We start from the raw sequence: 14,776 nt of genomic DNA on the forward strand, positions 1-14,776 counted from the left end.
TCATTTCTCGTCACTCGTCCGAGGAGTCCTTTGCGGGTCTGACCGAATCTGTAAATGGTCAGAAATTGCCTTTTAAGCGGAAAGAGAAGAGAAAAGATACCTTTAGAATAGAATAGAATCATCTTTGTAACTCAAAACATGTAAATTTTAAAATAACTTATAAAACCTTTTCAGTCATTAAGTAAAAATATTTTAACACTCTTATCAACTATTAGCAAATATTATTATCAAAATAATCTTGTAACTATTTATTTAACCGATAGTTTAGACCTATATTATTTAGCGAGAACCATGTTAAATAACCTCATTTTATCTCACAGAAAAGTATAGAGCTGTACAAGATTTGATAAGTAATCTTAAATAGTATCTCTTCAAATTATAAATAATAACTGATTATAATTAACATTGTTAAAATAAGAAAAACAGTTCGAATAAATCGGTGTCAAACAATAAAACATCAGTATAAAATAGCACGAACACACGTGATCGTAAGTAGGACAGCTTTAAAACCCGTTTTCAACTTGATTATAATAAATAAATAATAAATCATCTTTAAAACTCATCATTTGATAATAAATGTTAAAACATTTTGAATAAGAATTTTTCAATCAATATTTCAGTTTGAATTTTATGTAGACGTAAATAAACTAAATCATATTTTTATCATATTATTTATATTTAATATGTTTAATATTTCATTGCATTAAATAAAATATTAATAAAAGCTCGTGTATGTCGGTATATAGTAATTTTCTGCTTATTAATTCATTATATCAGTGCACTCTAAAGCCAGAATAAGAAACTCAATCTGCATTTTCATATCAAAGCTGGTATTTAAATTATCCAACAGATGAATCAATTATACACGAAGCTTATTTAATATTGTAGGAGTAGATTATAATCTATATAAAGGAATGCAGTTTTTAAGACCTCTGATATATTTAATAATACCAAAGCAATGTTAAGTGATCGGATTTACTAAAATATTATAGCCTAACTGTAATATGAAATTAGTAATGTCGTCCCATTGGTTGATTCTATAGTAAAATATATATAGGCTACATAGAAAATTTAATATCGTATATAGCCTAATTCATATTTTGTATAATTATAGAAAGATTCACTAACTTGTAAGATGAGATGCAAGATGTGTGCCAATGCCATACTTTAAATTTTCTACATTAATAATTTGCATATATAACTTTTTACATCAAAATTAATGATATACTGTCCCAGAAACATATGATGTTTAAAATTTTTTTATTGTTTCACCTTCCTAATTTATTTTTTTATTCAGCTGTGAAAATATACTCATTGACCCATACATTGCAAAATTTAAATAAAATTAGATTGAAAATTGCTCACGAGATGGCGATACAATTGACAAAGATTCATATTAGAAAACTGTTTCAAATATAAATAAAATGTAAAATGTTAATTTTTATTCATTCCGTGAAAAAAATAAAAATTTTTTATACTGAATATTATTATGGTTTATTAAATATTATGTATCTATAATCTAATTGATTTATTGACACAATTAAAATTTGAAAATGAGAAAGTTTATAGAAATATGGAATAATTTATGTGTCGAGTAGTAAAATTCTATACAATAGAATAATTCTAATTCTGAGTACAATTTTCCAACTGTTTAATTCAATATTGCTTTCATTTCAACACTCAAGGCGCAACAAAAACTTTACTATTTGTAATTTAATAGAATCAATTATAAATCTACTGCGACTTAAATGAGCTTATCTATATATAGTACTTACATTATCGAATTGAAACCAAACCTTGATATTTCAATGGAAAATTAATCCTTTAATATTGCTGTATATACTGTATTTTTCAGCTCAGCAGGAACTGAAAATAGCATGTGCTATACACCTGCTATCTCTACCTGTGTTCTGTATTGTTCTGTATATATTAAAAAATTATATAATATTACAATATATAGTTAATATCATATTATAAATATTTTATACTCAATATTTTTGATAAACTACTCTTTGGATTTAATTTGATTATTTAAATCTCTGTAAAATTCATAGTTTAATATCCTTAGAAAATATTCACTTATTCCAAAATGAAAGATATTTAAATATTTTAGTAATAAACTAGTAATTAAAGAAATTATATACATGAAACAAATTGACTCTTATCTTCGGTGATATTCATCTTTAATGATATTCTAGTCACGATCATTTCGTGGAAAACGAACTAATCATTACAGTAGTTTCCCGGAGGACTAGCTTCCTAGCCTGTAGGCTATTTGTAGGTATTACAGCTTTTCATGCTTTTTTACCTGTAATTTTTATAACCCGGCCGGCCAATATTATTACTTTCAGTAATTTATTCACGAATAACGGAATCGTTAAAAAGCAAGAGTATTTTCTAAATGAAGTGAATTGAATAAATATGTTGAAGTCAGTAGTTTAAAACATTTACTATTTTAATTAATTAATACAGTAATATTAACAATAATAAAGTGTGTGATAGAAACACTGCAACGTTGAAAATAGCATGGAAAAAATAAAATAAAATTTGAGCATTTATTAAGATTTTTAAAATATTAATTTGAATTATAATATTATCAATTTCGTGAATATATTTGAAGATTAGTCGCTGTGTAGAGCCTCCACATAAGATACAAGAGACCATTATCAATAATAGGATATCCATTGATTTCGTTTCCCATACTGATCTGATAGATAAGAAATAAACATAAAATTCATATATTTACATTATCGTTTAAGTATGCATTCAATAGATATTCGATTGACATATTTGACACTTCAGCAATAAATTGTAAATTAAAAAAATTTAAAAGAGAGCGTATAGAAATTCGATTGGTTTAGAGCGTACCATTTTTAAATATCTCTTACCGTGACTGGTTGTCTGGTTATGTTTTCGAACGTAAACCGAGTGACGTTAACACATTTCCCGCCGTCTGTGCAGCTGCACGAAAATGCCTCCGACAACTGATGATCATAGCTTTAATAGCTAGCAACGAATAAACCTTGGTGAATCTTGTGATTAAACTCATACGTCCCAATAGAATTTATAAGAATGAATTTCATCTGTGACAGTGTCTCTCAGGACACGTGGTACTTAAAAGAAACATTGTCATTGTATCTAAATTCGGTTTGGAACTTATTTGGGATTGAAGATGACAACAGTGAATTTAACTGGATTAATGGAAGATATAACACGTGGATATTTTCATTAATTGCTTCTTGTATTGTAGGACTTAGTGGGATTGTTCCATTATTAGTTGTAACTACAGAATGTGATTCTAGTATTGAACATGTCAAAGGTAAGATAAAATTTTCCTATTTATCATCAAAAATTTGATTCATATCATACATTATATATATATATATATATATATATATTCAGTGAACAAATAATGTTTATAATGGAGTTTAGTTCATTATTGGACATCCTTTATTTAGACATGATTCATTGCTAACTATTGAATTGAGCATTTTCCATTTATACTATGGCCTTCAGTTTTTGTTAAATATTACAGACCTTTAAATTACTTGAATTTTAATTTATATTTAATACAACTAAAAGTATTATTTAACTTACATAATACAAGTGTATAAGTTTATAATATAATATAATATAACACGCTACAAATGTAAAGTGACATAATTTTTTATAACCAAATACAATATTTAAATATATATTTAAACAAAAATTAAATAAAAAAAGGTATCATTGTGTGAACTTTTTATTTAATTCACATGTTTAAATATATATTTAAGAATATAAATAAATGTTAACGATGAAGGTCATACTTAAATCTTACAAAAATAAACATTAGTTAATTATAAAACTAAAATATTGAAAATATAGTGTATAGTAATAATAATAATTCTAAATGTTTAACTGTTTTAACATTCATATTTTAGAATAGTATCTACTGTTATCTTTTAGTTTATTATAATTTAAATAATGTAAGAATTTTTTAAGATAATGAATGAATGAAAATTGACTATTCAGTTTTTATCATGTAACTGATGTTTATATATTGTAAGGAGAAAATACTCATCTTAGATATAATAATTATATATTGATATATTAATTATATTTGCATAGGGCAGTGGTTCTCAACCTTTCTGAGGCCGCGGAACACCATTACAAATGGTGTTCTGCGGCCTCAGAAAGGTTGAGAACCACTTTTATACTTTTTATTACACGGAGCATTAGCATCAATACATTCAAAAATTGATATGCAATTCCATGTTTACTGTTCTTGGGAAACAATGAAGCAATAAACTAATAAACTTTAATATATTGAAAAAAATAGAAACATGGAATGACCTATGAATATAGCAATGGGAATAAATTTGAATAAAAACTTTAAAATATTTTCTTTCGTGGAACACTCGAGGTAGGTTTGCGGAACACTGGTTAAGAACCACTGGCATAGGGAATAAAGCAGGATAAAAGAAAATATGGGTAAAAGTCCATCCTTCATACATAGCATGCACCTTGTATGAAGGATGGACTTTTGCCAACATTTATATTTACTTTAAAATATTTAGTAAAACTATCAAAATCTTGATTTTATTTTCTAAATAATATAATTAACATTCAGATGTCTACAAAATTAAAAATTTTAATAAAAGTTTTAACTTAGAATATTTTGAATATTCTTCATTTCTTAATTATCTGTCAATAAAAAATTTTCTTTTTGAAAACTTTAGATTAAGTTTTTTGAAACAATAGATATTTGACTTATTTGTTTCTATAAACTTATATTTATTTATAACTTTTATTTTATTTCAGATAGAATTTGTATTTAGTTAATATAGATTACACAAAAATTCATTTTAAAGATTAAAAAATTACTTATTTTATATTAATAACCTCATTGTGTATATTTAGCTTATTTAATAAAGATTTATTTTTATTTGTTTTATCCATTTACATGAAGTTAAGATTTCCTGTTATATACTTTTTAGTTTTATAAGAACTAAATTTCTAATTTTATTTCTCATCAGTTTATTATTTTTTTAATATAATATCCAAATAAACTTACATATTCTAGATAAATCTAATGTATGTTACATTTTTGAACTTTTAAAAATTTTAAATTCCAAGGATAGATATATCTTACTGTATAAAATACTACTGTATAAAATACTGTATTTTATACAAAGCATAAGTAAATAAGTAGCATAGCAGCAATGTATATATTTAAAACTTTACATACATTTGTAAGATACTAAATAAAGAAAAAATTTCAATACTTTCAATACTTATTACAAAATATATTGTAAAATTAGCATGTGATATAACTTTATGCAAATTGCATAAAATGCTTTTAACTAATCCTACACAAAATCACTTAGTTTAAAATGTTATTGTGAAAAAATCAGTTCAATTTCATGTTGACTACTTTCAACATATTAAAGAACTAATTCATTTTATGTAAGTGGCTGCAAGAACTATAGAGGAAGTTATCCAATTCATCAAAATATAAGTGAATTTTATTGATAATCACTTGTTACAAATCAAGAAAATTTTAGTTTTGTAATAGATATGCCATCATTAATAATCTAATATTGGTGATGAAATGTATAATAGTAAAAAGTAAAAAGATTTAGTAAAATTTAGTTATGCTAATATTTATGCCAATGAAGATAGAAAAATTCTTTAGTAGGAATCTATGTTAAAATTATAAAAGTATGAATATGGAAAAATTAAAGACAGTATTACAAATGCTGAAAAAATATAAATTTAATCAATACAAAATGATAATCTATAAAGAATCATAAACATGAAAAAGAGATTATGATGATTAATTTTTTCTGTAAATGATTAAGATTCTAACTGAAATAATGAGCTGATTTATTTGCAAAGATGATCTTTCTTTTTTATTTTATCTTCTTGATTGCATTAACACACATGATTTAATCAAAAAATATTTTTTCTGAAGCAAAAGTATAATGTTTTTTTGGATTGTAAGGATCTTTGCTATACAATGCTGATACTTGTAGCCCATGGACTGCATTTGTACATTTTTAGGGAGATTATTTGATTATTCAAACACATTTCATTCTTTGTTATTGATTGCTACCTCAGTAAAATGACATTCCAGGGTATATATTTTAATTTTTGCATTTCAAATCTAGTCTTCAACACTAGTTATTCATAAAAAAAAAGAGATTTTGATTGTTATGTATTTTAATATTTAAAATTTTAGTGCATTATGTGCATAGCTTTATGTTGATGTTGAATTATATATATGAAGAACTTTCATCAGCAGACATAATTAAATCTTTTGGAGTGACTGAAATTCTGACTCTGAAAGATGATAATGTACCATATTCTGATTTCAGGTCAAATTAAGACATTTATGGAATAAAAATCATAAGCTTGGTTTTTCCTAAACATAATAGCTGAGAAATGTTTAGAAGTACTGAATGATATTGTTTTTATTGAATTTGTTATTTAAATGTTTTGTTATCAGTAGCATAGCTAGAGTAGAGCAGAGAAAGTAGCATTTATGGTCTACTACAATATAAAGGAAAGTTTGTTAGAATAAGACAAGATACTAGACAGATTTATTTTTCCAAGAAAACACACTGCTTATTGTCAGAAATTTTTAATAACGATTAGGACTCTTGTTTCCTCAAAACAGCCTTATTGATTATCATACCTATTTAAGCACTTAGTTTTGCTTAATTAATTAATAACAACATTGGTAATAGTGTCCTAATTTTTTGATGGGTTTTTTTTTCTATGGCTAAATGTTGCTTTCACTTTTTACTTTTTACATATGTTTGAATGTTGTTTTTGTTCTTTATAGAGAACAGCAAACTCAAGGACTGCCTCAGGTAGCACAATTATGTTATGCCACTAGTTGTTACTCATTATATTGAAATACACAGTATTTATTTTCAACTAGATCTTATTCATTTTTATAGAAGATAGTCATGATTTGGAATTGAACATCCTACAGAAATTAAATCTTCAATAATTTTTGTATTAAAAATGCTAGAAAATGTATGTAATGCTTTATAAATTTAATTTTATTTTACATTAAAAATTTTTTTACTATTAATTCAATTTTAAGTAAAAATATAATTGAACTTAAAAGACATCTCTCTGACAACTTAAAAGACTAATATTGTTTTTGTGCAACAAGAATATTGAATTAGATTATCTTATTTGATTTTGTTTTTAAATTTAAATGTTTGTATATTAAAAGATTATACTCGTAGATGAACTAACGTAGACTTTGTCCTTTGCTCTCATTGTCCATTTTAAATGTTATTGTTACAGACAAGTAATGGTCGTTGAAAGAAATAGATCTGATGTTAAATTCTATAAGTATCTTAAATAAAAAGATATATACAAAATTGTTTAAAGGTTAAATGAAAATTACAGGGCATTGAACTGAAATGATCATAATTTTTTTCAATTTACATTATTGTTCTGAAATATTTTATAATAATTGAAAGATATTTATAATTTTGTTTAAAAAAATTATAAATAAACTTGAATCTAGCCATATTACTATGCAATGAGTCACATGATTATATTTATAAATTATAAAATTTAAGTTTTTAGTAAATATATCATCTTGATATCAGTTTGCTTTTAATGTTTCCTTTATTGTCTCATAAAGTGTTCTTGAGAAATTTTGATTTTTTTTTAACTCAAAAATTATGGAAAAATAAAATTTGACATAAAGAATTTTTTAAAACATATTTAAAATGTTTATTGATAATATTAATATATTAAATTTCTGCTTTCTCAGATGTTTATATTTATATACTTTTGTACTTTTATTTTTATTTTGATATGAAAACTAATATTTAAGTTAGTTGTATTTATTTTATTTTTTCCTAAATTGTACTTTAAATATTTTTGACATAGGCCCTAGCTTGTACTGATTTCCCTAAAAATTTAGACTTATTTTTGTTTCATTTTTCCAGCAATATTCATTTAGATTCATTTTAATTCATAATTTCATCTTTTCAGACAAATTTGTAATGATATCATATATCTTTAATTGGATGACTTTAATCTGATGTTGGAAATTGGTATTAAAATAATAATTTACATTTATGAAACAATTAAAATTGTGATTTTATTGTATATGAATAACTAGTTTATTCAATATACATTCAATACTAACTTCTATATAATTTTCTTGCTTTAAAAATATCTGCATTTAAAATTATTTACATTATTTCTTCTTTTGGAAAATATCCTAAATTCTGTACTCAATGTGAATGAGTATTCTAAATACTTTTTCAAAAAAATGCAGTAAAGGAAACTTAGGCATATTCTACAATAAGGAAGAATACTTCAATTGTTAAAGATGACATATAAAACTATTAGCCTAATTCAAGTACTGTTATAGTAACCTAAATACAATATCTCAATAAAAATTTTCAACTTTTATAAATTGCATTTCAAGTTCATATATTTGGGAAGATGGTCATTTTTTTAATTTTATGTATTGACACTAATAAATTGTTAGTAAGTAGCAATGTGTTTTGATAAAATAAAAACCCCAAAGATACGGAAATATTTAATTTATTTTTCAAATCAATTCATATAAATTTAAATTAATATGGGGCTGTCCATAAATACATCCACACTAGAAGGGAGAGAGGGGGTTATGACAAGTTGGACAAGGGAGTTGAACTTTAGTGGATATCCATTTTATTTCATTAAATTTTATACAGTTTATGCATTTTATATTTATTTCAAAATTTCTTATATATTTTGTTTCTACTTATTATATCTATCATTCATAAAGTGATAGGGGTTGAGTATTTTGGATGTCCAAAGAGGGGAGGGGGTTACAAAAACTTATACAAACTGGGACAAGGGGAGGGGGATAAAAGTTTCAAGAAAAATGTGGATGAAATTTATGGACAACCCCTATTAAGAGATAATAAATTTAGAAATGTCCTTGCAATAATCTTTATGGATTTTTTTTATAAGCAATAATATAAGTTTATTTATTATTAAGATATAAATATGATGATGAAGGCAATGTATATATTAGATACTGATACAGTTATCACTACTGTCTAGCTGCTTTTGTTTCCTATCATACTCATATGATTAGAGACCACCTCTTGGATTTTTGTACTTTATCAATAGTCTCTGGATCTTATGATAATTTCTCTGGTTGCATTGAGTTTAAACTCTACTAAATAAAATAATAATCAAATTTTAAGTATATTCATTTCACAATAGTTGTCTCTGTCTCTCTTTTTTTTTCCTGCATGTACTGTACATACACAATATTCTTCAGGATATAACATAAATGTGTAAACAATTTAGATTTAATGTGTTGGAATTTGTTATATTAATTTATTATTATTGTCTTTTCCAAGTGCACCTGGATTTTTTAATACATTTGCACAGCCCTGTTCCTATATCCAGATTTATCCACTGTATTGAATGAAAACCAGGATAAAGCTGCTTGTACATCATGGTTATCTGATCAATAGAGTATATGTGGTGGTCATGTGACTAAAATAGACTTTGGATTACAGCATTTTAGGCTTCCTTCATACAAGTATTTGATAAAATAGTAGTGACCTATAAAACTAGGAAAGAAAATATATCGAAAAAAAGGAAAAAACTGATATTTTTGTAATGCATACCTATATTGTACTGATACTCTAATTCAGTGGTTCCCAATTAGTTTTTCCTGTGTACCACTTCAAGAAAGAGCTCAAGCTCGCGTACCCCTTATAGCAGAAATTCATATTAATCCGTACTAATATTATAAATTCAAAGGTAATTTTTCTGTCTGCCACCTTTTCACGTCTAAACCGTTGAACAGGTTTTAATAAAATTTAGCACAGAGATAGTTTACATGTTGGAGATGGACATAAGCTACATTTTACTGTGAGAAAATATCTTACTCCCACAAGAAAATTCGATATAATACGGGTGAAGCTGTGGGTAGACAGCAAGTGATAAATAGAATAAGATTTTTTTTTACATTTATTACCTTTAAAATACAATTCTAATAATGAAAATAACATAAGGTTATTTAATTTTAATGTGACAAATGTGCACGATTTTCTTTGCACAACTTTGTAAAATCTGGTTGCTTTCTGGTCAGCTTCAGTCTCGAGTCATCTTCGAGTTGAAGTCGGTGACGATGTTTAGTTTTCATGTTTGTCATGGCCAAAAATCCGCTCTCGCAGAGGTATGTTGTGCAAAATGGTAGAAAATATTTTATTGCCGCTTCGCTGACATGATGATAATAATAATTGTACAATTAACACAATTTGTGTTAATTGTACAATTTTTGTTTCTTGCGCAAGAATTTCATTTAGGTATTGTCACAAATGCATTTTTTTGATGAAATTTCGAGAATATTTTTAGTTATAAATAAATGAATTTTTGCATTCCACATCATGTTGTAAATTGCCGAATTTTTGATGGTCCACCCATTATTTTTTTTATTGCTTCATCTGTGCATTTAAATTTTAAATTGACCGATTTTAGATTACCGCGCGTACCCCTTCATGCAGTTTCGCATACCCCCAGGGGTATCTGTACCACTAATTGGGAACCATTGCTCTAACTGAAATATAAAAAAAAGTGCAGTATTACAAAGTAATGAACAAAATATGATTCAAATAAAAATTTATTTATATGATTTATATGTATTATTTAATTTTAATAAAAAAAAATTAGTTATAAATTGAATACTTAAAAATTTATACAAAAAAAATATATTGATCTTTGAATTTGCTATATAGTGCCAAATGAGGAAAAATAATAAAGTAAAGCAAGCTTTGCAAATGTAGCTCCATTGTACATGAAATTAACAATGAGAATAAAAACATACTGTTGTACTTTTACAATTTTCAATTTCTTGCATCTTTGCAGTTATACATAATTTTGTTTTTGTGATAAAATAGTCAAGATACTTTTAAGAAGGGTTCATTAGGCCACTTTATACACCCCTGGCCTGTTATTTATAAAAGTGTTGAAAGTTGATTCTATACATGAATAAATCTCAGTATGAAATATTCACATATATATTATATTGTCTTTTATTCATTTATTATATTGATATCTAAAAAATAAAATCTTTCAAAAAAATATGTAGGTTGATTATAAAGTCCATACAAAAATATTTAGAATATTCTCTTGTTGAATATTGATTGTAATAAATTTGTTTAAAATTTTTACAGATAATTAATCTTGAATGTTGTTATGCATATAGACAAGGCTCCATAATTTTGGAACAGCAGTCTTGGAATTTACCCTAATTATGGATTTAAAAAAAATGTAGGACATCCAGGACACTTATGTCTTTAGAAAATAATAAAATTAAGTCATATGTCTTCATAACACTAAATCTTTTCTTAAAAATATGAGTTTTCTTATAAAAGTGTAAATTGAAAATGTCCAAATGTAGTATTAGTAGTAGTAGTAGTTTCTTCAATGCTAGGTAGAATACTGGGCAGCAATTATCTTCCATCAATTTTTGATCATGGGCAAGGGCTTCAGCTTCCTCCCAAGTCATATTGAGCATCTTCAAATCTTGAAGAAAAGTGCTACGCCAAGTATTCCTGGGGTGTTCTCGTGATTGTTTGGCACATGGGGAACCCATTTCATGGCTATCTTAGGGATCCTATTGTTCTCCATATGAAAAATGCGGCCGGCCAGTCAGACTCTTTATGGGCGATAATGTTATGAAATTTGCACATTCCATTCTTCTGGAGAACCTCTTCATTGGTGATATGATCTAAATATCAGATCTGTAGGATTTGTCATAGGCATCTCTGTTGGAAGACATTGAGCCTCTTATTGATGTTTTCCAATGTCTTCCAGGACTCACTAGCATAAACAGCTATTGGAATCACAATGCTATGAGTGCTATGGAAACAGCAAGAATAATCAGAAATTTTGATCAAATGAGTGGAACTTTGGCTCCAAGTAATATGGGAGCATCGGACTGCATCGGAGGAAACTGACAACAGTGTCCGATGTCGGAAATGATCTTTTTTGCCAGAAATATTACAAAAATTGGAACATGGAATGTGTATACTCTATATTGGAGTGGAAGACTCGCTCAGCTATTATGTCCAAATGAAATGACAAAATATAGATTACAGAAAGAAACACATTTAATCTACACATTAAAGAAAAATGATTATTCTTCTTGTTTTAGCCTATTGTATTGCATTTTTCACTAGATAATACATTCCTTAAAAAACACTTATTAGATTTTATATCATCATTAAAGTCACTATAATAATAATTAAAATTTGTTTTCACATTAAATAGGCATTTTACTAGTAGCATAGTGGCAGAACTACAATGATTCATCTGATTTGGGGCCTGGATCCAACAGGAACCCAAACATGTCAAGCAAAATATTTACTGTAGTATAACTGTACTGAATTGCAGATTTTTTGCTTGGGTCAGGTGATACTTTTTTCAGTCGGGCTAAAGTCTATTTTGGAGGTTGTGAGTCCCATTCTTTGCAATGGGGGTGGGACTGGGAGGGGAGGAATCCATATTAGAATGTCAAACCACTGCCTGGAATGAAGTTGTTCTGCCTCTGTCCTGGCACTTGTAGCCAACACCTTTCTGGTGAAAAAATCCAAAAATTAATGGAGAACATCCTTTCTAATAGAACTGATGTTCCTGGTAAATACTGTGTCATCCTTGTATATATTGTTGGTCTCTATTGTCGTCATGTAAAAAAATTGTTTTCTTTTGCTTCTGTTTTATTTTGTAGTGTATATACAGGTATACCTCGCCTTACGTCGGTAATTGGTTCCAGGAAAACGACGTAAGTCGAGGTATGCCTGTATATATTTTGTCTACCATCAATGTTATTATTGTTAATGTTCATCTCAACGGCATTCTGGTTCATATGGAAGAAGAACCACATTAGGTTCGAAAACATTTGCAAAGTCCTCTGCATTGGAGAAGAAGAACATCGGTTACAGGCAGTGAAGTTGAGTAATTTATCTACTCTGGTGTTAAAATTTCTTTATAGTTCATCTCCATATCTCCATTACTGTATGCACATGCAGTTTTATTTGTAATTGTAAGAAATAAAGGGGGATTTTTTTTTGTGTGTGTTTTGGGCAATTTTTTTTGTGTGGCAACACACAAAAAAAATGGCAGTGGGGGTGATATATGGTGTGCAGGACCGGCAACATGGCATTCTGGTTCCTGGCATTCAAGGGAGAAAGTGTGTCTTTTGGGAGTGCTATATGAAGACTCTTTGTGTGAACTGTCACATGCTAAGCCTATATCGACTTCATGTACTGTGATCTTTTATATAACTTTTGTACATAAAGATAGTTTTAATTGTGTATATTGCTCGCCTCCTCCTTTTGTGGTAACCAAATTCATTCACCCCTGCGAATATTAACCCCACAGATATTCGCAGATCCAACAATACACATCAAATTCAACTAATGTTTTTTACACTAATGTAAGAGCAATGTTGTCAGACTGAAAAATATTATATTAAACTTTTCTAAACTTGTGCTAAACTTTTTAATTTTATAACTTTCATATTTGTAGCATAATTTCTGCTCGATCATCCAACCATTATTTGTCTGATGGTTGGATGATCATAAAATTCTATTTTTAATAAAAAAATATATAAGTTACTTTGATTACTTACATTGAATCCTTGTGAGGATTTAATGTAATCAAGGATTCAAGATGAGCAATAAATAAAATCATTATTACAATTGTAAATACTGGTTGTTTAGTTTTTGGTTTTTCACCATAAAAATCCTGGACAATTTTCATTCCTGGATGTTGCCACAATTCCAGGAGTTTTTGGGCCAAATCAAGCCATTAGGTAACTCTAAATAATTAATATTTTAATAACAATTTTTTCTGTTGTTTTAGAATTCATCTTTCAAATGTAATTAAAAAATTTATAGTTCAAAATATGAAAAATATAATACCTAGCAAGAAGCTAATCAGTTTTTATTGTTCACTACAATATTTTATGTCGTTTTAACATAAAATATTATAGTATTATTCTGTTTTATAATAATACTATCAATAAACAAACTAAAGTTTTTAGGGCAATTGATTAAAAAATTCATTGATCTATATATGATAGAGATTTTCCGTATTATTGTATTTTCTGCTGTCATAAACATTTGACAATATTGTTAAATAATTGAAATGCTTTAAATACATATATCAGTAAATATGAAATTTTTTCTGAATTTGAATGAAGTTTTTAGTTTCTCAATTAAAGTCTCGCTCTTTCTCTCCTTATTTTTCCAGAGGGATAGCAATCTCTTTACTCAATAAATGACATGTGCCGAAAGCATCTTATTCTCCCTTAATTCTCATCACTAGAGTCCGATTTGTTATATAAGTTGCCCCTAAACCTTTTAAAGCTACCTGAACATTTTAAAAGGATTTAGTCATGGGATTTGTGAAAGTTGTGAAGAATAAAACTTATGTTAAGCAGTTTCAAGTAATATTCTGAATATTTTTTTTGGAGTAGATTGAATTGTGGTTTGTAAAATAATACTGTTATATTAATATTTGTTATTGTTTTGACATTAATAACTTAAAATATCAAGAATTTTCATAAGTGTAAGATTCTTCAAGTAATTACTATAAATTAAAAATTCAGTTTGCCATCTAACAATTAAGATATTCAGATGTGTGATTTGTTTTAGGAAATATTATAATAATCTGTCATTCTTTTACCAGTATTAATGTAAATACCATTTTTTTCCTGAGCTGAAGAAAGATTTAAAACACA

General features: G+C 26.7%; 1 protein-coding gene across 2 annotated transcripts in view; it reads left to right on the forward strand.

The window, feature by feature from the left end:
• Positions 1-2,659: 2,659 nt before the first annotated feature.
• LOC111625329 (zinc transporter ZIP13-like) overlaps positions 2,660-14,776 on the forward strand; it is a 62,295-nt gene continuing 50,178 nt past the window's right edge. The window contains exon 1 of one of the 2 annotated variants that reach the window (XM_023368460.1): positions 2,660-3,319. In XM_023368460.1, coding sequence (XP_023224228.1) covers positions 3,073-3,319 — 247 coding nt within the window. In that variant the 5' untranslated portion in view covers positions 2,660-3,072. The remainder of the gene's footprint in view (positions 3,320-14,776) is intronic. The other variant, XM_023368459.1, reaches the window with a different exon arrangement.

This window comes from Centruroides sculpturatus, unplaced genomic scaffold (genome assembly GCF_000671375.1).
Source record: "Centruroides sculpturatus isolate CEXI.00-Female unplaced genomic scaffold, Cexi_2.0 scaffold428, whole genome shotgun sequence".
Taxonomy (NCBI): Eukaryota; Metazoa; Arthropoda; class Arachnida; order Scorpiones; family Buthidae; genus Centruroides; species Centruroides sculpturatus.